The 26,483-nt window shown below is 48.5% G+C and overlaps 1 protein-coding gene across 2 annotated transcripts in view; it reads left to right on the top strand.

Annotated features, from left to right (window-relative positions):
• The window catches only part of pdlim2 (PDZ and LIM domain 2 (mystique)), a 52,119-nt gene that overhangs the window by 20,194 nt on the left and 5,442 nt on the right, over positions 1-26,483 (top strand). Inside the window, exons 7-8 of one of the 2 annotated variants that reach the window (XM_076269518.1) lie at positions 19,469-19,513; positions 21,272-21,390. In XM_076269518.1, coding sequence (XP_076125633.1) covers positions 19,469-19,513; positions 21,272-21,390 — 164 coding nt within the window. The remainder of the gene's footprint in view (positions 1-19,468; positions 19,514-21,271; positions 21,391-26,483) is intronic. The other variant, XM_076269519.1, reaches the window with a different exon arrangement.

Below are 26,483 nucleotides of genomic sequence, written 5' to 3'. Positions count from 1 at the left end.
TGGAATTATCCTCACCTCATCGAAAGGCTAACATGGAAAAATCAGTAGGACAACAAAGAGATCCCCCTAGCATGAAATAGTTACTCCCCTGAAGAATGTTTGAACATAATTCACTTACATTATTTACTCTTGTGTAGTGCTTAGATCGACATGTCAAGACTAGTGCTATCTCAGTAGTTGTCTCAGTAAATTCTCAGGATTGCTTTCATGGGTTTGCAAATTGATATATAGGCCTTAATTAAGTTCTCGGTCTACAACTATGCACAGATACTTTAGACTGTAATAAAACCATGATCACACTGCTGCCCACATTACAAGGCTAAATTCAAGACCAAACATAAACATGTTACATTCATACATTTACAGATAATTTCAGAATCACAACCAGAGGTTATTTGTATTACAGTGGGGGAAAGTCCTTGGCCAGACCATCTGTGTGAAGTCTTTGTGTGAGATCAGAGAGGGTCCTCTAATGAGATGTCATTTGGCCTGGCCTCACAATTGTGGATTGCAATATTTTCCAACCTTGCAGCATGGGAAGTAGCTAAATTTGGTGACCACGCTGCAAAGTTTTGATATTTTTATTGCAGGTGGAGTTTGTAAACTTTAAAGGTCATGTTTGCCATCAGGTTGGAAGTGGTTTACTTAAAGATCACTGAGAGGAAGAGATTTAATAGCTCGCAAGGAAAAAACAATAGATGTGACCTTTAACAGTTTGTTGAGCTTGTTAGTGCAATCTGCATCCACTTTGACATATGCAAGAATAAAGTATGGGTTTGGGGTAATCTTCGTTTTACTCTCCTGCTTTCGCCATGCTCATTTAGTGTTCCAGAAACAAAAAAGAGGGCTTCCAAAGCCTCTGGAAACAGTGAACGAGAGTTTTTTTTCTTTCCTGTGGGAAAATTCATCATGAGTTATTTAAGCTATGTAGTGCTGCAGGATACCGAGGCAGGCTGTCATATCTGCGAGACTGTTACAAGGCAGAGTTGACAGGATAGGAAAAAAACATGCAAGCCCTTTGATGCCTCGAGGATCCATAATGACATTCCAGTCATTTTGTGAGCTTTGTGAACATGTCGGGGGAAGTTACATAAACATGGTCCCTGTGACCTACGTATCAGCTTCAGTCCCAATATAGTTGAAGCCTGTGTTCCTTGGAGGGATCAGGGCTCTTTTGAAGCAGCCATTTTGGGTCAGTCCAAACGAGCATGTGTTCTTTTTGGTGTTCTTACTGCGCTGAAAGTCGTTTGGTCAATTGGTCTCACTTCAACTTGCTGGGTGCTGTTCATTGGTAACAGATGTGTCTTATCAGTCATTCTGGCCAAGGCCCACATCTCTCCTCTTATGTTAGAGAAAGCCATGGATGGCCAGAGGTTAGTAGACACCAAGCCCTCTTGAAACCTTACCCTGATATGGTCACTCTGTGACCTCTCGTGTCGGACTGATTTGAAGCCAGAGAGTTAGCCTTTGGTCCTGCCCATTGCCAGCCTGTAGTCCTGAGTCATGGATGTTCGAGAATCTTCGGGTGAAGCTTGAGAGAAGGTAACAGCCCGCCAGCCAATGTTTCCTTTTTATGGCGATTCTGTGTTTTTATGTTTTCATTCTTGGTCAACACGGGTTGTGCTTTTTGCCAGTTCTCGGTTGGATGCCCCTTGACGCCACATGGGAAAATATGCCACTGTCAGACGGAAAGCAGCTCCAGGAATGGAATTCTTGCATTATCCCTCACCCTCAGAACATTAAATTACTGCTGTTATTCTGCTGTCATTTTAAGAAATCGAGAGGGCTTCCAACTGCCCTGAACGGAATGAAATGTTTTTTTGGGGTCAGCGAATGAGATGGAGCTGAGAAAGATGACCCACAACTGCTGCTGTCGTGTACTTATAAATCCAGCTCTGATTAGGAGTGAGGTTTACAGACAGGTCAGCACTGATTTGGCCCAGAGCTGTCGGGTTCCTTGGGCCCAGTGGTGGTCAGTTTGAGGAGCCAGGCACGCAGCGCTTTGAAGAAGGCTGCCTTAAAGTGGCCAGACAGTTGCGAGTATGGTCGTCATTAAGTACTTGTCTGGGTTCTCGGTGGCATTTTTTTTTTCCAGCCCCTTTCCTTTTTTTTTATCAGCAGACTTGGCCTTGAGGAATGCGGAGTGTTACATGCTCGTCCGTCATGCGTGCCTGTTTGCGCTGACCTTACGTGTTTGTGGTGTTTATGAAGTTAAGAGGGCCAGGGGGGGGGCTCAGGACCTCCTGCTCAGGACTTTTGTCGGAGTTATTTCTGCTCAGCCGGCATAGCTGGAGAGGAATTTTAAAACGGCCCGACCCTGTACCCCCCCCCCCCCCCACCCCTCATTTCTCATCTCCGACCGGATCCCTCTAGCCATGTTCCTCTGGGATCCTTCTCGCATTCCTCGTCTCTTTGCATGCTCTTATCAGTTTTTATCCGTCTTACTAAAAAGCTCCTCTTCCTGTTTGTGCTTTGCATATCTTCGCCTCCACGTGTGCGTGCGCCTCCACTCACGCCAGACTGGCCAGTCGGCACGGGGGGGGAAGTGCTCCCTCAGTTCACACTAGATGCTATCACCTCCACCGGCTCAGCCCCTGAGACAGACAACATGGCTCTCGCAGGGTTAACGGTGTTAATGTACCTGCGGTTTCTGAAGCTCTCCCCAACCTCTCCCAACCCCCCCCCCCCCCAACCACTTCCTGTGTTTGAGTTGCAGGAGCAGGGGCTCGGCTGCCGGGGGAAAGAGCTCTTGGCTCCTGCTGCTGTCAGGTGTGATGTGTTTTTCGAGTGCGTGTGGCTGGATGAGAGTGGCTCTTTGGCTGACTGAGGCTCCCTTTCCTCGTGTGGAGGCTGTAGGCCTGAAACTGAGACCCACCCACACACACACACACACACACACACCACCTTGACTGTGCACAGACACACAAACTTTCCACAGATTCACTGACTGGGTCTCTTTTAGAAGACATGGCCATGTGTACACACAGGCATGCATTCACAAAAATGCAGGATACAGGAATTCTCCTGATTGTATACACATGCGCGCACACACACACACACACACACACACATACATACACAAACACACACATGCACACACACTCGTGCACACAGAGACTCGCACATATACACACACACGTGCATGCATACACACACACACACACACACACTCCCCCTCTCTCTCTCTCTCTCCCTCTCTCTCTCTCTTTCCTTGTAGGACTGGCAGGGCCTCCTCTTTGACCACTGAGTGTTATTGGGGTGCCCTGCTCTCCTCACTGGGCCCTCTGTCCGTATCATGTGATCAGCTCAGAGCAGAAGTGTCTAAAAGCCTAACACACACACACACACACACTCACACACACACACACACACACATGCACACAAACACATACACAGTAGTTCCACACTTGATTCCTGCCATTTTGGGCTCACTATTAGTGGGGGCTCGTCAGGGTGTTGAATATCCTGAGAAAGGCCCTGTGTACAATAGCTGCTCTGACTGCCGCGGCTCGGGGAGCCTGGTGTTGCCTTTCCCCCCTCCGCTCCCATGGACAGGCCCGCTCTTGTGCGCGCCCCTTGGGGATGGCACTGACGTGGAAAAAGTGGGCGAAGGAGGGGGGGGGGGTGTGGCTCGGGGATCCCCCCCCCCGCCCCATACTCCTCCCATATATCTCTAGCTAAACTCCCGCACTCTCCACTCCCCTACGCTACTCTGCCCCCCCCCCCCCCCCCCCAGGCAGCACAGGGCCGTCATTGTCCCCGCTCCCCTCAGCACTCCCAGGCCTTCTCTGTGCGGGGATGAGTGGGCCGTGGTGACAGCGCCACACATCTCGCCTGCACACAATGCCCAGATCGGGTTCCTGCAGCCAGCACAGAGTGCTGTTGAGTCAGTCTAGAGTCCCACCTCCACCATGATGGGAGGTGTGTGTGTGTGTGTGTGTGTGTGTGTGTGTTTGGAGGATCCCCATTCTCTTGATTTCCAAAAGGGGACTTGAAAACAGATCCTCTAGGAAGCCGTACCCCCCTGTTCACAGTCCTGTGCTGAGAGCCCTGAGCTGGAACATGGATGAGAATAATTTTTTCTCAGGGTTTCACTTACTTGAAAGGTGCACTCAGTCTAGGTGGTCCAGGGGGCTAATAAATCCAAAAAACATCCAACTTTTTTTTTTTCCACTCCCTCATCTATTTCTCTGGTCTCTCTCTCTCTCTCGCTCTCTCTCTCTCTCTCTCTCTCTCTCTCTCTCTCTCTCGCTCTCCCTCCCCCCGTTTTCTTTATTTTTCTTTCATCCTTTCTTTCCACTACTCCCCTCCGTTGACTGCTCATGCTTCTGATCAGAGATAACCATATTACATAAGGGGCCCTAGAGCAGCGGTCCCCAACCACCGGGACATTCCTAACTGGGCCGTAGCCTACGACAAGAGTTTAAAAAAAAATGCATGCAAACTAAATAAACTCAATTTAATTCGCAATAATGTCACATTCGCAATAATACCAACTGACGATGGTGAGCCAGATACCTCAAAGAAAAAGAAGGGGTCATTCAATACGAAATATGATGTCATATTTAAAATATGCGGTGACTCGCATGCACCAAGTCCTTTATGTGTGGTATTTGGCGATAAGTTGTCAAATGAACAATGAAACCATCAAAGCTAATTCGACATCTAGAGTCCAAGCATCCTACACTTAAAGACAAACCCCTTGAGTTCTTTGAGCGTAAGAAACGCGAGCAAGAAGGACAAAAAACTAGTGCGTAAAGCAACCACATCGGTGAATGTGGCTGCGCTAAAAGCCTCATAGTGGCTAGTCGGATTGCTAAATCTAAGAAGCACTTTACTATTGGGGAAGAGTTAATTCTGCCTGCTGGTAAAGGCATGTGCAATGAACTCCTTGGGGAGGCAGCTTTCTGCAAGCACTGTCCATAGGTGAATTGATGATATGTCAGAGGATATTGAGGCACAGTTGTTAGAGAGGGTGAATGGGTCACCGTGGTACGCTATCCAAGTTGGTTGGTTGCAGGTCACTGGCCAGTGTGTTTGAGTTGCGAGAGCCGCTGCAGAGATTTCTTACAGAAAAAAAGTCACCGTTTGCTGCATATTTTAGTGATGAGGGCTGGGTGTCAACTCGCTTACCTGTGTGACATATTTGGGTTGCTTAATGACCTCAACCTGTCACTGCAGGGGAGAATGACGACTGTCTTTAAACTGGCAGATAAAGTCGCTGCATATAAAGCCAAGCTTGATTTGTGGGTACGACAAGTGGATCGGGGTGTATTTGATATGTTCCAAACAGTAGTGGGGGTTTTGGGAGTGACTGAGGCAGGGCCCTTTCTCTCGCAGCTGGTGCGCGATCACCTTGTTGCGCTTTCAAATGAGTTTGAGCGTTACTTCCCATCCTCCAAAGATCCACGGCAAACCAATGAGTGGGTCCGCAACCCATTTGTCAATATCCCGAATAGTCCTAACTTGTCAGCGCAGGAGGAAGAGCAGTTGATTGAAATTGCAAATGACGGTGGTCTTAAGAGTGTGTAGGCTATGAGGAAACCTCTCTGGCGGGTTTTTGGATGAAAACCAAAGCAGAATATCCCGAGATAGCCGTAGAAGCGCTGAAAACGTTGCTACCATTTCCCACCACGTATCTATGCGAGGCCAGGTTTTCGGCAATGACTGCAACTAAGACCACCGGTCCGTGAGAAAAAAATGGGAATCAAACCGGTCCATGGTACATAAAAGATTCCCCTGCCCTAGAGCATGTTCGCTGGACTCCTCGTCTGGACGTGCGTACGGTCAGCTTCCTCCAAAAACCACAGGAGGCAGGCAGGAGCAGGGGGAAGGAGTAGTGTATTGGGAGCAGGCGGAGGAGGAACATGTCTGTTTAAAGCATCAGGAAGTAGCCTCAGCAGTTCCACTGTTGGAAGGGGGCGTGGGCGCATGCTGATGAGCTTGTGTGTGTGTGTGTATGTGTGTGTGTTCAGCCACTGCTGGAGTAGCCAAGAGGAGCGTGGCTTTGGCTGCTGTCCGGCGCGCCCTCAGGGCCACATTCCCCATCTGGCCTGCCAGCCGAGGGCCATTGCGAGGCCTTAGAGGGCTGCTGTGGTGACCGGGCCTTCCTGTGTGCCGAGCCCGTGAGGGAGAGACAAATATAAATGTGGTGAGGTGGCCCCTCGTGGCTCCAGCCTCTCGCTGACCAGGGCAAATAGGCGTTTTCATCCCCCATTGTGTCTGTCATCGCTCATCGTTTGTCGGCCTGTTGGTCTGCATATGTGTTTGAAAAGCAGTGTTTCCCTCCGAGTGGTATTTCTATCTCTCCATCCTCCCTTTCTTTCCTAACCGCTTGATCTCTCTCTCTCTGTCCTGCAAGAAGAGGTTTCCTGAAGAAGTTTGGTTTGAGCTCATGCCTGTTTATGTAACACTGTCTACCGTCTGTCTGTGCTGCCTTGCACCAGTAACTATGTTTCTCCCAAGCTTTCCCTGCTGTCTTTCCTTCTCAATCCAATCTTTGTTTGGCTTTTTTTCTTTTTCCCTTGGTCTGTCATCAACCCATCCAACTTTTTATCTTCTTTCCTCCTCTTGCTCTCTCCATCTTTGTTTGGTGTCGCTCCCTTCCTCCCCCCTTCTGTCTCTGTCTTCCCCCTTCTCTCCCAGACTGGGTGGGGCACACATGGGGCACCCTCTGTGTCCATGTGGATGGTAGGGCCAGGTCTCTCTCTCTCTCTCTCTCTCTCTCTCTCTCTCTCTCTCTCTCTCTCTCTCTCTCTCTCTCTCTCTCTCTCTCTCTCTCTCTCTCTCTCTGTGTGTGTTGGGGGGGGTGTGGTGCTATGGAGCAGTCAGCTGCGGTTGCTGCCTCGGAACAGAAATGGAGGCTTGGCACGCAGCGCTCTAACTATCAATTGCTGTTTTTCAGCTCCAGTCGCTGAAAAACATCTCTTTCTTTCTTTTTTTCTTTCAATCTTTCTGTGTCTTCTTTTGGAAATTGCTCTCCGGTTTTAGCAGCAAAGCGCAGAAAAGAAGGATCAGGATAGCTAGGAAGTGGTCTTCCAGACAGTTGTTCTGTTCTGTTCTGTTCTGTTGTTCTCAAACCTCCCTGTTTCATCTGACTTCATCGTTTCTTTCTCTTTCATTCCTTCAGCCATGTCTTGGTCCCTGTCTCCTTTCTTCCATCCCAGTCTTTCTCTCCTGGCTCTGCAGGTCTCTCTCTCTCTTTCCGTCTCAGGCGCACACAGAGAGCACACAGGGGTGTGTGTGTGTGTGTGTGTGTGTGTGTGTGTGTGTGTGTGTGTGTGTGTGTGTGTGTGTGTGTGTGTGTGTGTGTGTGTGTGTGTGTGTGTGTGTGTGTGTGTGTGTGTGTGTGTGTGTGTGTGTGTGTGTGTGTGTGTGTGTGTGTGTGTGTGTGTGTGTGTGTGTGTGTGTGTGTGTGTGTGTGTGTGTGTGTGTGTGTGTGTGTGTGTGTGTGTGTGTCTGCTTGTGGGAGCCACGGGGGCCTTTACCTGTTTGCGTTGGCAGTTGCGGCCGGCCGCTCTGTCTGCCCATGGGCACGCTGGCCCGCGTTCGCTGTACTGACGGAGGTCCTGGAGCCGAGCCATATCTCTCTCAGCGCCAGTCCAGATCAGCCAGGCTGAGACTACTGTGGACTCCATGGGTCACCCTGACCAATCCGATGACTATCTTCACCTCTCTGGCACAATTGAAATGGCTTGGCCTCTTGGACTCCTGACCCCTTCAAGAGCCCTGCCTGCCCCATCAGTGAGGCCCTTACTGTGGCCTGCCTGGCAGGTTTTACAGGGGAATTTTGGCTGGAAAACGATAGGACCCCCTTTTTATGGTTTTTGGTTTTGCAAAATAGCCCTGAGTGGGATGTCGGCATTCCACGAGTTTTCACGCAAGCTGTGTGGAGGGCTGCCTTCAAAGACTTTTTATTTTTCTTTCAAAACTAACAGCTCAGCACAGTCTCAGGGTTTGACTCACCTTTTTGCTAGCTCCACAGTTGCCATGGTAGTTATTTTTGTTTTTATTACTCCATATTTGTGGCTGTGGCCCTCATTCTCCAGCCCCTTTAAAGAATGGTCCGGTGCGCTGTTTATTCACTCTTAACTGAGCACCCACTAAGAAGCATTTGACTTCACATCCAATTTAACGCCTCTTTGGTCACCTGTTTGGGCCAAAGCAAGTCATTAGTGAACTTAAAAGTCTATTGGTATGTCATAAATCTGCAGTTATGCAGTCATGTGGAGCGCCACAGGACCATTCCTGATCTAAGCCACAGCGAGGGAGGAACGCAGGCCAGGTTCATCCGAGTTCACCCTCAAACAGGAGCCGGGCTTCCCCCTTGGTGAACGCGTGTGGGAACAGGTGCGTCCGCTGTTCTCATCCAGTCCATATGTACGATTTGACATTGAGAGGGCCATTTAGCGGCCACATCAACGGAGAGAGATGGAGAGAAAGTGTGATAGAGAGATTTAGAGAGAAGTAAAGAGAGGGAGAAGGAGAGTGAGAAAAGCGGGTGAAAGTGAGAGCCACCAGGTGGCTCCTATCAGCAGTAATTTATATTGGCCTCTCTAATTACCCCATCAAGCTGAAATACAATAAGAGTCAACAAGGATTTAGTTCAGCTCCAAGAGATCAGGATCTTACACACACACTTTGTAAATGGTGTGTGTGTGTGTGTGTGTGTGTGTGTGTGTGTGTGTGTGTGTGTGTGTGTGTGTGTGTGTGTGTGTGTGTGTGTGTGTGTGTGTGTGTGTGTGTGTGTGTGTGTGTGTGTGTGTGTGTGTGTGGAGCTCAGAGGTAGGAATGGTTAATCCTCCCCCCTATGCCACTGTGTTGCCCATAGTAGTGCCGTCCTAATGTTGCCATTCCAATTATAGATACATTGTGTGTGTGTGTGAGAGCGGGATCCCCAGCATTCGTCATCTGTCTGTCTCCTGTCTTTCCCAGCAGCAGTTGTTTTCTCCCATCCTTACTGTCCTGTTCGGGCTTTTTAATGTGCGGCATATAAATTGGTGCATACTGCTGGCTGTAAATTTAATGCATCGTGAAGTCCACTATTTAACAAAGGCCTAATGAAGAGCAGATGTGTAATGAGCTGGGTGCCTGGTGGGGAGCTTTAATAGGGGACGAGAAATGTGTTAGTCATAGCTCCCACTCTGGGTAAATAAACTACAGGCCTGGCTGCCGGTGGCGCAGTTCAAGTGGGCCCTTTGATGGGAGCCCACCGCACACGCATGCATACGCACACACACAAACAAGCGTTTTACATACATACACATGCTCACACATTTCTACTCACTCACACTTCCAGACAAACATGGATTGCAATCACATGAGGTAGCTTTGTGTGGCCATGCAGACAACACGGTAGTGTATGAGCTCAGGGGAGTTTGGGAAGGAGAGATGAGGTGTAGCAGGGCCTTATCATCTGCTCTGCAACTCACCGCCTCGGTCTCCGCGCCAAGGGTCCAAGTCAAGGAGTCGGCTGTGCAGCTGTCCAGTGACCTCCCAAACCTCCTGTGTCATAACATTTACGCAAGAGGTGGTCCAGAAGTCAGTGTGGTGAAACCTAGATGCAACACACACTCGCACTCGCACTCACACTCACACACACGCACGCACACACACACACACACTCGCACTCACACACATACACACACTTGGCTCCGCACAGACTGCGTCCAAGCATGTCACTCTTTTGGCCAGACTTGCAATTCTGTAATGACATGAGACTCTATCTGATGTAATTTGTGGTCCACACACCCTGTATGTGTGTGTTTGTGTGTGCGTGCGTGCGTGCGCGTGCGCGTGCATGCACGCTTGTTTATGTGCACCTAACAGATGTGACTGATCCTTGAGTGATGTGCTGGCACAATGTGTGGGCCTAACTAACCAGCTTATGGAGCTTATTTCTGTCTTCCATCACACACACATACACACATACATACACACACATACATACACACACATACATACACACACACACACACACACACACACACACACACACTAATTTATGTTCCTCTCCGTTAGTCTTGGCTCTGTTTTTCTGTCCGCTACATCCCCACAACATTTATTCTCTATGTCTCTGCCTCTCTCACTCATACTCCCACAAACATTTCTCTCTCTCTCTCTCTCTCTCTCTCTCTCTCTCTCTCGCTCTCTCTCGCTCTCTCTCGCTCTCTCTTGCGCTCTCTCTCTCTCTCTCTCTCTCTCTCTCTCTCTCTCTCGCTCTCTCTCGCTCTCTCTCGCTCTCTCTTGCGCTCTCTCTCTCTCTCTCTCTCTCTCTCTCTCTCTCTCTCGCTCTCTCTCGCTCTCTCTCGCTCTCTCTCGCGCTCTCTCTCTCTCTCTCTCTCATATATATATATATATATATATATCTAGCTATCTGTCTGTGTGTGTCCCGCTTGTCTCCTTCTCTCATTTAAGTCATTAGCACTCGTATGGTTGCTATCACGCTGTCTGTGGCGGTGCAAGTGTGGAGGGAAGGAGGGAGATGGAGTGAAAAAGAGAATACTAATGCTATTATCCCAAACGCAGCTTGGACTTAGCTTGGCCTGTCTGAAGACTCATCTTTGTGTGTAAGCACAGTATGGACTATGGAGAATGGTTGCCATGCTGATGTTTATTGGTATCGGTATCGGTTTTTGTGTATGACATCAAAAGGGTGTGTGTGTGGGTGTGTCTTTTGGGTGTGTGTGTGTGTGTGTGTGTGTGTGTGCATGCGTTCATATGTTTGGGTGTGTGTGTGTGTGTTCATGTGTGCTTATGTTTGGGTGTGTCTGTGCATGTGTGCGTATGTTTGTTTGTGTGTGTACCCGTTTGGCAGTGGGGGTGGCGTGGTAGTGATGGTACTGTAACTAATAACAGAGCAGAGCCTGTGGCAATAGTAGCATAGAGAGGATTTGGCTTTGGCACTGGCTCTGCCCCTGTCCAAGCAACCAGGAGGCCTCCCGCACACAGTCATAAACCAGCATGGCTCCCTTTCCTCTCCTCTCCTCTCCTGTCCTCTCATCACTCTTCTCCACGTCAGTCATCTCCGCTCCTCCAGGACTCTGCTCATTGTCTCTCTTCCTTTCCCCATCCGTCCTCTCTCCCGCTCTGTCTGCAGCTCCCAAAAAAAAGAACCGCAAGAGAGAGGACGCCTTTCTCAGGATGTGTCATCCAACTCGCTCTCGCTCTCTCTCTGTGCTTCTCTTTCTCATGGTCTCTTTCTTAGCTGTGCCTCTCCTCTCTCTCTCTCTCTCTCTCTCTCTCTCTCTCTCTCTCTCTCTCTGTCTGACTCTTTCTCATTCTCTCTTTCTTAGCAGTGTTTCTCTCAATTAAATTCAATTCAATTCAATTCAAGGTTGCTTTATTAGCATGACTGTAAGTAAGTACAGTGTTGCCAAAGCACAATTAAAACAGCATAACAATTAGAACATTGACAGCACATTGAGAAAAATTGTGTGTATACCCTCACTTTCTCTCTCTTTTTCCACACACACCACACACACACACACACACACACACACACACACACACATATGCATGTGATCACATACACACACACACACACACACACACACACACACGGGCAGCATACACATTATAATACATTGGATTAATTACAGACATTAGGTCAGGCATTGTGGCAAAGTGTCCGACTCACTGTCCCTCATGTCGTGGCAAGCTGTAACGTATTTTGCAGCCAGCGGAGCAGTCAGTCCTTCTCCTAGCAGGTGGGCCAATTTATCACAGTCTTTAAGGGAGCTAAAATTTGGAATTTTATTTGAGAATTGTAAAAAATATCTTTTTCTAATCTGTTCAAACTTTGGACAGTATAGGAGAAAGTGCATCTCTGTTTCAACCTCACCAGTCGTACAGTGACCACAGAGCCGCTGCTCTTTGGGAAGCCATGATTTTTTGTACCGGCCTTTCTCTATGGCAAGGCTGTGGTCAATTAGCCTGTACTTGGTAAGAATCTGTCTCTGCTTTGTATCTCTGACGGTGGAGAGGTACTCTGCCAATTCATAATCTCGTTTTAGTGACAAGTAACATTCTAATTTGGATTGTGATTTTGTTTGATCATCCCAATGTTCCAGATATTTATTCTTACTTTGATTCATAATTTGTTTTACTTTGATCTGATTTTGAAAAGCAGTGCTGGTCTGAGATCGATGGGTTGGAGTATTAGTTAACTTCAGAACCAACTGGCAAAGGGGACTGGTTTTAGGGCTGACCTCTTGGGTTTTGTATGCTTGAAACTGTATGGTGTTCTCGTCACTAGAATTTAGGTGGATCCAGAATTTTAAAGATCTTTTTTGTATATTTAGTGCCAATGGGAATCTGCCTAATTCTGCCCTGCATGCATTTGTTGGTGTTTTCCTTTGAACTCCAAGAATGTTTCTAATAAATTCTGCATGTAGGGATTCAGTGGGATGTTTGTCCCATCTAGTGTAGTCTAGCTTGCTGAGTGGACCCATACCTCGCATCCATATAATACAATTGGCATTATTACACTGTCGAATATTTTGCACCAGATTTTAATTGGGATTTGTATTTTATGGAAATTTCTTTTGATGGAATAGAGAGCTCTACGAGCTTTATCTTTTAGCACATTCACTGCAAGGTCAAAGCTTCCTGAGGCACTGAGTTTCAGGCCTAGATAATCATAAGATAAAGAATGCTCTAGAGCGGTGTTTCCTAGAGTGAAAAGGTGTCTGCCTGCCTGAGATCTTGCTTTCTTTTGGAATATTACAATCTTTGTTTTGTCCAAATTGACTGTCAGGGCCCAGTTCTGACAAAATTGCTCTAGCAGATCTAGGTGCTGCTGTAGTCTTTGTTCTGAGGGTGACAGCAGCACCAGGTCATCTGCAAAAAGCAGAAATTTAGGGTTTTTGTTTAGGGTGAGTCCAGGTGCTGTAGATTGTTCCAATACCACCGCTAACTCATTGATGTAGATATTGAACAGAGTTGGACTCAAGCTACAGCCCTGTCTCACCCCACGCCCTTGAGTGAAGAATTCTGTTCTGCTGTTGTCAATTTTTACAGCATTTTTATTGTCCATATAAATAGATTTGATTAAATCATAGGTTTTGCCCCCTACACCACTATGCAAAATTTTGTAAAATAATCCATTGTGCCAAATTGAGTCGAAAGCTTTTTTAAAGTCTACAAAGCATGCAACATTTTTCTTTTGTTTTCCTTGTAAAACATGGGTGTTGATTAGGGTGTAAATGTGGTCAGTGGTTCTATGTTTTGGCAAAAATCCAATCTGACCTTTACTCAAGACATTGTGCTTGATAAGGAAGTAACCTTCCCCAGGTTACTGTTCACACAGATGCCTCAGTAGTTATTGGGGTCGAATTTATCTCCACTCTTAAATATTGGGGATATAAGCCCCCTATTCCAGATCTCAGGAAAGCAGCCAGCTTGGAGAACAAGGTTAAACAGTTTTAAGATGACCCTGTGCAGCTCAGGGGTGCTATGTTTCAGCATCTCTGTTTTTATATTGTCAGGTCCACATGTTTTTTTAGGTTTGAGTTTCAGGAGTGCTTCTGCTACTTCTTCAGATGTGATTTCATAATCAAGGGGGGTTTGATTGTCTTTAATGACTTTTTCGAGGAGGTGTAATTTTTCCATTATAATTTGTTGGCCAGTTGTGAGGTTATCAGAAGGGATTTTCTCTCTTTCTCTCTCTCTGTCGGGCTCTCTTTTTCATGCTCTCTTTCTTAGCTGTGTCTGTGTCTTTCTCTCTCTCTCTCTCTCTCTCTCTCTCTCTCTCTCTCTCTCTCTCTCTGTCTGACTGTCATTCACTCTTTCTTAGTTGTGTCTCTTTCTCTCTCTCTATCCGTCTGACTCATTCACTCTTTCTTAGCTGTGTCTCTTTCTCTCTCTCTGTCCGACTCTTTCTCATTCACTATTTCTTAGCTGCATGTCTCTTTCTCTAACTGTCGGACTCTCTTTCTCATACTCTCTAAGCTGTGTCTCTCATCATCATCATCACTGAGGGGGATGATGAGGAGGAGGAGGAGCAGGAGGATGTTCTGAGGAACCAGCTGCAGTTGGGTAGGACGGGTTTCTCTCTTTCTGAAGCTACCACAGAGGACCAATTGGCAATGCCAGTTGCTTCTGGGTGAAGCTAGTTCCAAACTCTATGACACCCCGGACAAGTTTAGAAGCTGTGTGTGTGTGTGTGTGTGTGTGTGTGTGTGTGTGTGTGTGTGTGTAGTGACTAGTTTTCCTACGCTTTAGAAAAGGCCTGCTTGTGGTTCCAGGCCTTCTGCCTGTGATCCAAAACAGATGCTTAATTTCTTTATTCTCCATCTCAACTTCTCTTCCCACTCACATGTTTTTGTGTTTGTTTCTTCCCCTCCGAGTCCCTTCTCCTCAAAGCAAACGTTGCAGCTCTCGTGTGCTGCACTTTGGGTTTTGCTTTGCTCTGGCTTCTCTTGGATGGTTCCTGCTGATTTGAGTGCAGCTGTTTACTCTCAGGTTCACCCACCCCCATAGAGAGTGAGGAAACTCAACTGGCCTGCGATCATAAGCTCTCGCTCAGCTGAGCGAACGCGCTTTTACCACAGCACCGCCCTTCAGCCCTGTTAAAACTCCACACGGTCTCCACCCATGCTACATTCTCAGGCAGAGGCACCCACTCAAAAAGGAGATGTCAAAACCTCCAAGAGACACTTGTGTGTTGTTTTTGCAGCGTGCCTCAACCTGTCCCCTGCTGTCTGATGGAGGTGTGCTGGAGCACATGCTCTTGTACCCCCCAAGCTGTGCACCATCCTCCTTAGTGACACACACAGTCAGAAGACTCTTGGCTTCTGGAAAAAGCCCTCATTACTAGCAGTGCTCACAGTGCAGCAGAAGCGAACTCCACCTAATCACATAGCTCCCTCTCTTTGTCCTTGCCCTATTGGTCTCCTACGTTTGTTTATACGTCCCCACATGCTAAATTGCGCCCGTCATTCGTATGGATGCCAGTTGGCTTGCGTGATGCAACCACTGCTTGCGTTGGTTGCTGCAGAGGAGAGCCAGTGAGTGGTTTGTTTTCATTTGAGCACACTAGACATTTGGGAGGCCGGGAACACCCTGAGTAAACAAATCACTTGGGGATGTTGTGTTAGTCGTTGTCAGGAACGGTTGTGAGAACCTTGTTTAAGGGACACACCTCGGCTAAATCAGCCATAGGACAGTGTCGGAAAGCACCGACGCGAATGAAAGTTCATCTCCAACAATGGAGACTGCACACCCCGCAAGTGCGTTCTTTAAACATGCTGTAACGTCGGAGGCGAGGGGCGAGGGGGGCCAATCAGCAGCCTTCCCTCGCTCACTATTGGCCAATCAGCAGCTTTCCCTCGCTCGCTGTCGCAGAGCCACTTCCGGCCGCGCTGCAAAACCACAGCCTTGGCCACGGAGTCCGACGTAATTGCTTTGCCACAAACTGTCTTTTGTCATTTCCCCTGTTTGCCTCCCATATTTCCAACTGCTGGCTCCTTCCCCGGCACAGCACCTTGGCAGCAGGCAGAGTTCTTCCAAAGGCCCTGACTTCCACTCAGCTCAGCATTGGATGGCTCTGTGAGCTTTGTGCCGACACGAGCGGTGAGGTCACTTTCTCCAGAGAGTTGTAGCCTTAAAGTTTAAGAGCTTACCTTTTGTCAGGCCTCCAAGCTGAAAAGATACCTGTGCAAGCTTGCTGTTGCTTGCACAGGTGTTATTGTCAAGCTCTAGAGGTGTTGTCACTTACCAACTTATCAGTTGCACTCAGGTTGTGCTCTGAGCAGTATTTTGTTATGATATTCGTCATAAAACTGGGTGTGTTAGTAGATGTGTGAAAGTCACAGTTCCTTATGAGCCATTCACTACTGTGTGACTTTAATGTTTTAATGTTGGTTTGCCATGCAGATACCACCATCGCTAACATAACTGAAAAGTCAATATTTCATGAACCTCCCTTCTATGGATTTGCATTATAACGGGTGTTAGGAGGATGCGGGGGTGTCCGTGGACATTCTCTATGTGTGTGGCTCTATTTGCAAAACAGATGGAGGGTAATCAGGCCTTCCTCCTCCTCCTCCTCCTCCCGTCCAGAGGAGCCGGGAATAATTGCCTTTTGATTTCTTTTCCTTTTGCGGCTCCCCAGCATTCCTCTAACCTCCGGCCAACACAAACACACCCTGCGCCCTCAGTGCGCCCCTCTGTCGGCCATTGTAACAGTCCCACTCTCTCACTCACACACACACACTCACTCGTGCATACACTCACTCGTGCATATACACAGTGTATGCATGCTTATACAGCCTTGAAGACCCACAGATATGCACATAGCTCACAGAGCAATGCCCATGCATAAGCACATGCAGATATGCATATACATGTATAGTCATAAGCACATTAATGTGTATCCCCTAGCACACACAACCATGCACATTCATTTTACCTTATTGCTCTGTTTGACTGTCCATCCCCATCCCCATCTCTCTCTCTCTCTCTCTCTCTCTCTCTCTCTCTCTCTCTCTCTCTCTCTCTCTCTCTCTCTCTCTCTCTCTCTCTCTCTCTCTCTCTCTCTCTCTCTCTCTCTCTCTCTCTCTCTCTCTCTCTCTCTCTCTCTCTCTTTCTCTCTCTCTCGTATACACACTCTGACTCTCACAATGCAAGCATCTCTCTCGTCCCCTTTCCACACACACACACACGCAGCAGTGGTAGCAGCTGAATGGGGAATTTTTACCTCAATGCTTCAGCCATAAATGGCGAGGGCTAGTGTTTAAGGGCAGTGTGAGGGGGTGGGCTACACAGCTGGAGCGGATGAGGATGAGGAGGGTGAGGAGGCTGCGTCACAGGGTCCAGCGGCCCAGCTGCAGCGCTCCACGTCCAAGCCCCGCTTGTTTCTTGTTCTGCCTTGCGTTTGTTTTCGTTTCCCCTGGCCCTCGCCGATGGCAATCAGGAGCCCTGTCCCTCCATGTTTCAACTTCCGGGCAGAGATCTCTCTCCTGGATAACGCTGTGCCTCGGAGCAGAGCTGCGCTCAATGTGGCCCAGGCTTGGCCCAGAGTGGGGCTGCCGTGTGGGGTTTCAGCCAGCAGGGGGCAAGTAGAGGCCGTAGTCAGAGAAGAGCCGCTGGAGGTCTGAGGGCAGCCGCGGATGTGTGACTGATTGCAGGTCACGGCGGTCAGAGCTGCAGCACATCAAAGGCAGAGGCACGCACGCACGCACACACGCACAGTGGCAGCAGGTCATCTTGTGGGCCGTGTGAGGTCTTGTCCCTTTTCATCGTACTAATGATGACTGCTTAAAGTGCCTGCTGATGTCATTTATGGAGTCCCACTTTAGCTCTCTAGCTCAGTTCCCACTTACTTTGGTCACTTGATGTTTCTAATTTACTTTCCTCCATAGTCTCCACCCTCTCTCCCTCTTTCTTTCTCTCTCTCTCTCCCTTTCCTACACACACTCTCTCTCACTCTTTCTCTCTCTCCTTTCTTTCTTTCTCTCATTCCCTCTATCTTTCTTTCTCTCCCTCTCTCTCTCTCACTCTTTCTCCATCCCTTCTTTCTTCTCCCGCCATCCCCCTCTCTTTCTCTCTCTTGGAGCCCGTTCTGTCACAGTGGCCGTGGTGGCGCGGAGTGCCACCCATTAAAAGCTTTCTGCTCTCGAGTGCCAGGCTGCTCAGCCTTTGGAACCAAACAAGAACCGTACCCCATTTAGAGCTGAGAGGCGCTTGAAAGGCGTGTGTGGGGATTGTGGAGGAGGGTTGCTGCCTCCGCCTCCGCTGCTGCTGGTGCCCTCGGGGTAAGGAAAGGGTACGCTGCCTGCGCCCAGTGCCAGGGCCTCGGCCCCATGGGTCTGACTGGCACAGCAGAGCGGAGTGGAAACCTCAACTGTGCCAGGGTATTATGAGTACTGTGTGTGTGTGTCAATGAGGATGCGTGAGTGTTTCAGTGCATGAGAATGCAACTCTACCTGGCATACATACTGTGCGTGTGTGTGTGTGTGTGTGTGTTAGTTTGTGAATTGTGCATCATCCCTGCCAGCTCGTGTCGGGTCGGAACAGTGATCCCAGCAGGAAGACGAGGCTGGCCAAACTCTCCCCAGCCTGTGGGCTCCACATTTGTTCCCTGTTAGGTCTTTGTAAGTTATCACTATTCACCGAAGATGGGCCGCTCCCCAGGAGCCAGCCCTATCCAGGCCTTCCTTAGTTCTTCCCTAGTTCTCCATCAGTATCCACTAACTTCCTTAGTTCTCCATCAGTATCCACTAACTTCCCTAGTTCTCCATCAGTATCCACAATCGGATGCCTTTGGTTGGAGGAACATTTTTCCCCCTTTCATTTTTTCTTTCACTGGAGTCATTAATTGTCTTCAGATTTGCATGCCTACATACTTGCAGAATTAGTTGTTGTGTGGGTAGGGGATGGGTCTTGCCGGTTTGTGTTTCTTTGATCATGTTTTGTTTTCATCATTTCCTTTCATGTTTCTAAATCTGCAAATGGACATGCCTGTGGGCTTTCTCCACTCTCCTTGACATATAAATATCTCTTAAGAGTGTAGAAGTTGTGTGTGTGTGCCTGTGTGTGCATGTGCGTGTGTGTGTGCATGTGTGTTGACTAAGGTCTTCACCTCAGTGACCCCTTGCACATAGGCACACATTCAGTGCACACCTGGTTCACCTCTAGTCCGGCTGTAACTCAGCCAGACACTTTTACTGTCAGGAATCTCAGACATATTGATTTTATTAGAACACAATGCAGACAGCATCTTTCAATGGCCAATGAATATCGACTGGCTGCATCACACACACACACACACACACACACCAACACACACACCAACACCGCCACACATCAACCATCCCCCACTGTGCACTGGCGTATCTATAAGTGGGCGTGTGCACATGTATGCATAAAAGGTAAGATATATTGTCTGATAGTTATGATTTTTTTAAAAACATTACAATATTCTCAGTGTGCTTTAATGTTTTTGTGTTAAGTTCAACTTTCTCCATGTGTGCAGCACAGTCCGGGTAATCACAAAGCATAAATCCAAAACACACACACACACACACGCACTAGTTCTATCTAGTGTCTGAGTATTTCTCACTTTCATGAATCCACATGGTCTCAAATGATTACACTGGACCCTAACCTGACTAACCCTATCTCGTTAACATGACAAGCATAACAAAAACAGCTGATGGATATCAGCATCTCTTTGACTTATCCCGCTCTGTTTTGATATGTTAGTCACTTTTCCCATGATTAGGTTACACGCACACATAACTTCCCTCCAAACATTCTTGTGGGTATCTTAATTCCTCATCATGCCTTTGCTGAGCAGGACCAGTATGTGTAAACAGGATGTTAATACCCATGCTTCACTGGTACACTTCATAGGGCTTTGCCTAAAAAGACTTGGAGAGGTCGCCATCTAGTGGCCCGAAAAGGAACCGTTTTCTGCTTGCCAGTCTAATTTATACTGCTCAATGGTTTGTGTCTGTGTGTGAAGTTGTCTTATACAGGATTCAGAACAGGGAAAAGATGGCCTCCTCAGGTGAATACCATTTGGCTCTCAAAGCTGTCTGTCTGCAAAGTAATCAACATGCCTGCTCACTGTTGTCTGATGTGCGCAGCATTTGTGAATGTGTGTGTGTGTGAGAGAGAGAGAGAGAGCGACTGTGAACACTCTCATCTGGCTGTCATCCTTCACTCAAACAAAAAAAGCCAGTGCCAAACATCTGTGCCCAAGCTAGGCAAGCTCTATCTCTGTCATCTCGCCGTGGCTAAAGGGGGTAAAAAACCTCCAGAGATATAAATAGCAATCAAGGGCTAACGAGGCTGACGTGTGTGGTTGTGTGTGTTTGTTTGGTTGTGTGTGTGTTCATGTGTGCATGTGGGTGTTGGTGTATGTATGTGGGAGAGAGAGGGGAAAGGGGAAGCGGAGAGAGAGAGAGAGAACGAGAGAGAGAGAGAGAGAGAGAGAGAGAGAGACTCAAAAGAAGAGATAAATGTGAGATTGATTAGGAGAGAGACGAGTAAGCTGCCAGGAATCTGGGGAGTGGTTCCGTCAATGGAAGCTTTTTTTCCCCTCGCCGAGGGAGAGGCAGCTCAGCATAGGGAAGCACAACTCTGACTCAAACCAGGTTGGCTCAGAGCATTAGTCCGAATTAGAAGCCATATTCCTCATGTTTATGAGCCTGGGATCGAGGGGGTGGGCCAGCAGAACTGTTTTATTTTTCCTATAACAGTAACCCGTTCTGGAAATTGTGTGTCTGTGTGCGAATGTGGAAGTCGGTGTGTGGGAGAGAGGAGAGGGACGGAGAGCGTTCGCCCACATATTGCTCACACATGTGTGTATGAAAGAGGGAGAGAGAATTTCCAGTTCTGTGGGAGAGAGTAGGTGTGAAGAAGTGTGTGGGTGAGCGGGTGGGGGAGGGTACAGTTTGCACTTCATATCTTGAAGTGTAGAATGTGTGTGTGCGTGTTTTGTTTGTGTGAAATTGCATGTACAGTTATGTAGGTGTATGAGAGCGGCAAGAATCATGCATACATAATTCATCCATATGTAGGTGTGCGCGTGTGTGTGTGTGTGTGTGTGTGTGTGCGTGTGTGTGTGTGCGTGTGTACTGTGTGTGCGTGAGCGCGTCCTCGTGCTTACATGCCTTCAGCATCTGGACTGCATTTCCCCCCACCTGTTCTGCTGGGTCACCCAGCTCCTCCACCCTCCGTCTCCACCCTGTATCTGTTCTCACTCTCCTCCTGCGCTCCACCACCCCACCCCACCCACAAGAGCAGCCCTTCACCTCCACTCTGTTCAGCCTCCTTTACGACTCCCAGACCACCTCAGTCGGAGTCGGTGCGATGAAGTAACTTTCCTGGACTCTGGCTGGTGGAGGTGAATGCCGTGCTGTGCTGTGCTGTGCTGTGCAGTGCAGTGCTGGGGTGGATGGAGTGGGTGGTTTATCTGGCTACTGCTGCGCTCAGTGCTCTGGTGTTGCGACATCATGTTGGAGAGCCCTCGCTGCCGACCGGCTCCACAGCGCTTTTGACCACGCAGTAAACAGCTGCAGGTGGCTCAGCGGGAGACGAGCCGGGATGGTGGGAGAATGCGGACGTGCCACTCATCTCTCTCTCTCTCTCTCTCTCTCTCTCTCTCTCTCTCTCTCTCTCTCTCTCGCCCTCTCTCTCCCCCTCTCTCTCTCTCTCTCTCACTCTCTCTCTCTCTCCCTCTCTCTTCTTCTATCCCCCATTCATCCCTCATCCTCTCCTCCGCCCCTCCTCCTCTATCTGTCTCTTTCTTTCCAACATGCAGGAGTTCTCCTCTCCGGACCTGCGGTTTAACTCCGTCTCCAGTCGGACCCCCACCCCTCCTGGCCGCTACTCCCCCCACAGCCCGGTGGACCGCGAGATGTCCGTATCCCCCAGACGCAGGTGAGACGGCCATTCATCATCATAAACACTGACACCCCCCACACACACACACGCGCACACACACACACACATACAGTATCATATACACTCATTGCCTGATATGTTTTGCACACCACGAATAGAGCAGATCTACAGGCTCCACATACGTGTTCTATACCTTCTGCTATGCATGAGTACCTTAGGGCTAGATAGTGTATCCTTACACAAACTGCCTTCCAGTAGACCCAAGGGCTTTACTCGTATTTTACAGGCTCAGAATGAAAAGCTTTATCTGTAAGACCGCAGAGATGGCGTCGTATAGAGAACTACACATATCCTCCCTCTGTCTTGCCAACAGGTTTCGCCTGTACATTAATTTACAAATCATGGCCCTAGCTGTGTGTGTGTGTGTGTGTGTGTGTGTGTGTGTGTGTGCGTGTGTGTGTGTGTGTGTGTGTGTGTGTGTGAGTGTGTGTCCTGTGGGCTCCACATTTGTTCTCTGTTAGCTCTTTGTAAGTTATCACTATACTCTCTCTAGTAATCACTATGCTCTGTGCCTGTCGGAAGTCAAGCGTGTTGTTCACACCACAGCACACACAGTGGTGCCCTCCTCCACTGGGGTACCATGTCCATTCATCCGTTGGGCAGGAGCTTTCATCCCACTTACAAATGAGGCAGAGTACAATCCAAACATCAAGCTGAGTCTGTCTCAACACAAACAGCAGACGGTAAAAGTTCTAAGAAGAGGAAGTTAGGCGGCGGAAGCTGAAAGTGAAAACTATGACCAGTGCGAAAGGAGGACTGGCCCGAGGGCTTGAATTGTGATAAGTTGAATCGGGTGCACCATTTTAGAGGATGACCAACATGTATTAAACCAGCAGTGACCACGACAAAGAGAGCGGCTCTTCTGTCCCCAGTGCAGTATATTATCTCCTATAGAAAAAGTCAATGTATAGGGGACATTCACTGAGTATGATGCAATTTCTATATTTCTGCACTTCCTGCAGACAGTGTGCTCAATCATGTCTGGTGAGAGTTGGAGGGGGGGGGGGTTGTAGTATGCTACCCCTCCATAGTGCATTCTTTTGGTTTCTGCCTTTGGGTCTCTTCCTCTCTTTCTTGAATTTCCCCTTGGGGATCAATAAAGTATCTATCTATCTTCTCTGTCTTTCTTCAACTCTCTCTGTGTCTCTCTCTCCCTCTCTGTCTCTCTCTCTCGTTCTTCAGCTTCCTCCCTCCCCGCTGCCTGTTGTCATGTGTGGGGAGTTTCAGGGGAGAACTCGGTTTATTTTGGCCCATTCTCTTGTGGGCTCTGCTGGGCTGCTGTTGTGACGAGTCGGACCGTGGCTCTCCTCCCAATCCTGCTCTATACGTCTCTCTCTCTCTCTCTCTCTGTCTCTCTCTCTGTCTGTCTTTTGTTGTCTTTCACTCATCTTTTTACTCTTTCTTTCTCTTGTTCTGTTTTCTCTCAACTATGAGCTTTCTCTTGCTGACTTTTTCCTTCTCTTCTTTCTCTCTCTCTCTTTCTCTTTTCTTTCTTTCTCTCTCTCTCTGCTGAAAAGGATTATTTCATCTCTTCCCCTAATTGGCCCCCCACCCTCCCTGGTCCCCAGCCTGTTCAGCAACCTCTCTGTGGACCACTCCCCCCCCCCCCCCCCCCCCCCCACACACTTTATGACAGCCAATAGAAGGTCCACATTCCCCAATATAGACCACCCATTTCCATGCACAGCCAATGAGGGGCTACATGGGGGCACACCTTTCAGACTGAAACTTGCTTCAGTCCCGTGTCATGTCTGGGCGCGAGAGAGAGAGCCAGAGAGAGAGAGAGAGAGAGAGAGGTGTGTGTGTTTGTGTGTGTGTGTGTGTGTGTGTGTGCGCGTGCATGTGTATGTGCGCTCTTTGGTGATGTGTGTTTTGTGAGTGGCTGTGCGTGTTTCTGAGTGGGAGAGAGACACTCTGAAAACGAGAGAGAGCAGCAGAAGACGTTGTCACAGCACATTGGAGAGCCATAGAAACGGCTCTATTTGAAACAGTTGGCTGAGCTAACTGTAAAGGAATTCCTGTTTGTTTCTGCTTCTTTTTCCCTCTCCTGAACTTGAGGTAAGTTACTTCAGACTTTTGCCATATTTTCCAGTCTGTAGTCGAAGGGGCTTAGAAAGGAGGGTTGTTTCTTTCGTCTTCTTTCTTTCTCTCTCTCTCTCTCTCTCTCTCTGTCAGGAAGCGATGTACTGTAACTCTAAAACAACACATTTAGTGTGGCAAGCTTTGCACTTCGGGGGAGAGCCTGAATCTGAAATTCTGATGTGGAAATGTTTTGAGGTGATGCTATCGTTGTTGTTTTTGAGCGCAGCGCAGCATGCCCCAGGCGCGCTCAGAAAGCCACGTAAAATTTTTCGGCAGATTGTAATCATAGCCCCACGCTGCCAACTCTGGACGCAAAGGGGGGAAAAAAGCAAATGAAATGAAGAGCGCCTTCGCCCTTTGCTCGAACATGGAGAGAGACGGCTCTCTGAACAAGCTCCATGCTCACCCCCTTCCTCAGCTGGACCACAGACAGCGCAACGATCTCAGATGCTCCTGCATTGCTCCCTCCATGGGCCATTTGCGTTTGGATATGAAACCATGCTCCACGCATGACATGAACGAAGGGCATGTCAATGTTTTTTGGTAAACATGCCTGGATTTCAGATCAGTGAGTTCAGCCACCCCTCATCTCTTCCCCCTGAGCCATGTGAGTTGGACATGTACATGTTTACATAACTCTTCGTGTCCTTTTTGTGCTCATGTTATGTTTGACCCCTGGAGTGTCCAGGGGCCCTGTGTTGTAGTCAGTAGAGGGTGGCGAGGGAGAGGAGGAAATGGATGGCGAGGGGACGGGGACGATGTTTTGGCGCGAGGGTGGACGAGTTAGTCAGTCACCCAGAGCCAGTCTGGTTCTCATTTGAAGCATGTGCTCTAGCGCAACATGGCTCGTAGCCGTGTGTGCGGAATGGGTGATTTATTGGCTGTCTGTCATCCTCGGAGTGTCCCGTTTCAGACTGGGGGCGGCTGTGTCCAAAGGCTGTTGCTGCTGCTTTTGGGAGCAATCGTTCTGTGCAGTGTCTGCTTATCTTTACTAACCTGTTGAGCCACTTGTTGCCACTGTTACATTGAGCGACTCCTCCGTGTCACTCACTCTCGTCTTGAATGCCACCAGACTGTTTCTTATCTCCTTTCTCTGTTTGACTCCATTTCCTGATCGACATGTTTCCTTTTTTAGTATCCACTCTGTAACACTGTCAGCTGTCTACTCTCCTGTTCTTGCAGTACCAGTACCCACCCCCCCCCCCCTGTCTTGCTCCAGAAATATGTGTTAGCCATCCAGCATCCAGGGGCCTCTTGTCATGCAGGTGTAAGTTGAGGGGAAGGCGGACACACCCAATTAGCTCACCAGCCTTCAGAAGCCTCCGGGGCTTGTTGGAAGAGAGCAGGATGAGCTGGTGTGAATCAGGACGTCTGTTTTTGGGGTGGGGGTGGTTAGTGGTGCAAAAACATCCATCTCCGTCTGTCCCTCTGTCTGTCCCGTTTCACACAAGTAAAGCCCCATCTGTGCAAATCATGTGCTTTTATTTCAGCTGTTCTCCCCCGGGACACCAATCTATTAAATCAGCCGTCAGCCGTCGAGCCGTCGAGCCAGGTCATGCCTGAGCTGCTCCCAGTGCAGAATCAATCAACAGGCCCACTGACAAGGGGGGAAAAACACAAGCCAGTGTTCAATTGCTCCGTTGGTCAATAAAAGTGTAACAGTGTGTTATGGTTCCCAAGTGCCTGGTAAACAAGGGAGTGAGAGAAACATGGACAGACAGAGAGAGAGAGAGAGATGATGGAGAGATAGACAGACAGACAGAGAGAGGCGGGAGAGAGAGAGGTGATGGAGAGATAGACAGACAGAAGGAGAGAGAGGTGATGGCACCTACTGTATGCACCATGCCATCAGAGTTCTGGCTTATTGAAACTCTTTGACACAGCAATATAAACATTTACAAACTTCACCTGGAATGTCAGCATGGGGTTTTGTTTGATGTCTGATAAATGAACTTCTGAGAAGTGGCCGGGCAGGTCTAGATTGACAGGTTACTAAAACCAAACAAAGACAGGTTGATTGTGTTAGGGTGATTGCGGTGTGTGTATCAATTTGTACTTCCTTATGTTTGTGTGCAGGCGAATAGAAACAATGGCTTTCTGTGTGAGTAATGTGGGGTGAGGTGGGGTGGGGAAGGGTCACAAAAGAGAATGGGGTGGGTAAGTGTATAGTATGTGTCTTGCATACGGGTTTATGGTGAAAGACAATGGGGAGACGTTTCCTCTGTGAGTCTCGCCTCTGTGTGGACCTTGTGGGTGTGGATTCTCAGCTCAGTCTATAGCGTGTCAGTTCCTCAGTTCAGTTTTTGCAATAGCAGCCGACAGCACAGACAGCACTGCCCGCAGATGCCTGTAGGCCCATGGTAGCCATGATAATGACCAGGAATCCACTATAAACTTTACTATGTTTTCCACCACAGCAGTATATAAGAATGCCTCCATAAAGCAGCCCCTTTGCGGCTCTACTGTACCGGCCTGCTAATTAGCCAATTAAGAGGGACAGGAAACTATCCCTCAGGGTCAACACTCCCTTCTCTCCTTTTAAAAAAACACTCTCCCTGGGGGTGAGAAGGTCAGGAAACCTTAAAGCTAACAGCGATAATTTTCCTTCTGCAAACTGTTCCCACATCTTTATGAAAAGGGCCTGTTAATGTCAGCTGAAAGGGGCGGCCGGCTGCATGAAGGTAGTACTCATGCCCGCTCCACATTTTGCATCCTGGTGTGCTCTTTCCATCCAAGTTTTTTTTTTTGTTGTTGCCCTGGAGTCAAACAGCGGGGGAGCCCTTCATTTAGGTTGCCCAGTCATGTCTGGTACCACCAAATGGGGGGGGGGGGGGGTCTGGAAAGCCTTAGTCACAGTCCCAGCTCGACGCCCAAGAACCAAAACTACAAAAGCCGCCTTTGGCAAACGCCTGAATGTCCTCAGCGAGATTACGTCTGTTGCATGCTGTGAGATGACACATTCCCCCTGCACCCGCTTTCACTTATTG

Source organism: Alosa pseudoharengus, unplaced genomic scaffold (assembly GCF_046254945.1).
Source record: "Alosa pseudoharengus isolate Yale_2024_CS ecotype anadromous, Long Island Sound unplaced genomic scaffold, YU_APseudo_1.1 YU_APseudo_1.1_scf_6, whole genome shotgun sequence".
Taxonomy (NCBI): Eukaryota; Metazoa; Chordata; class Actinopteri; order Clupeiformes; family Clupeidae; genus Alosa; species Alosa pseudoharengus.
The sequence above is the reverse complement of the archived record's forward strand: the minus strand, read 5'-3'. Positions and strand labels throughout refer to the sequence as shown.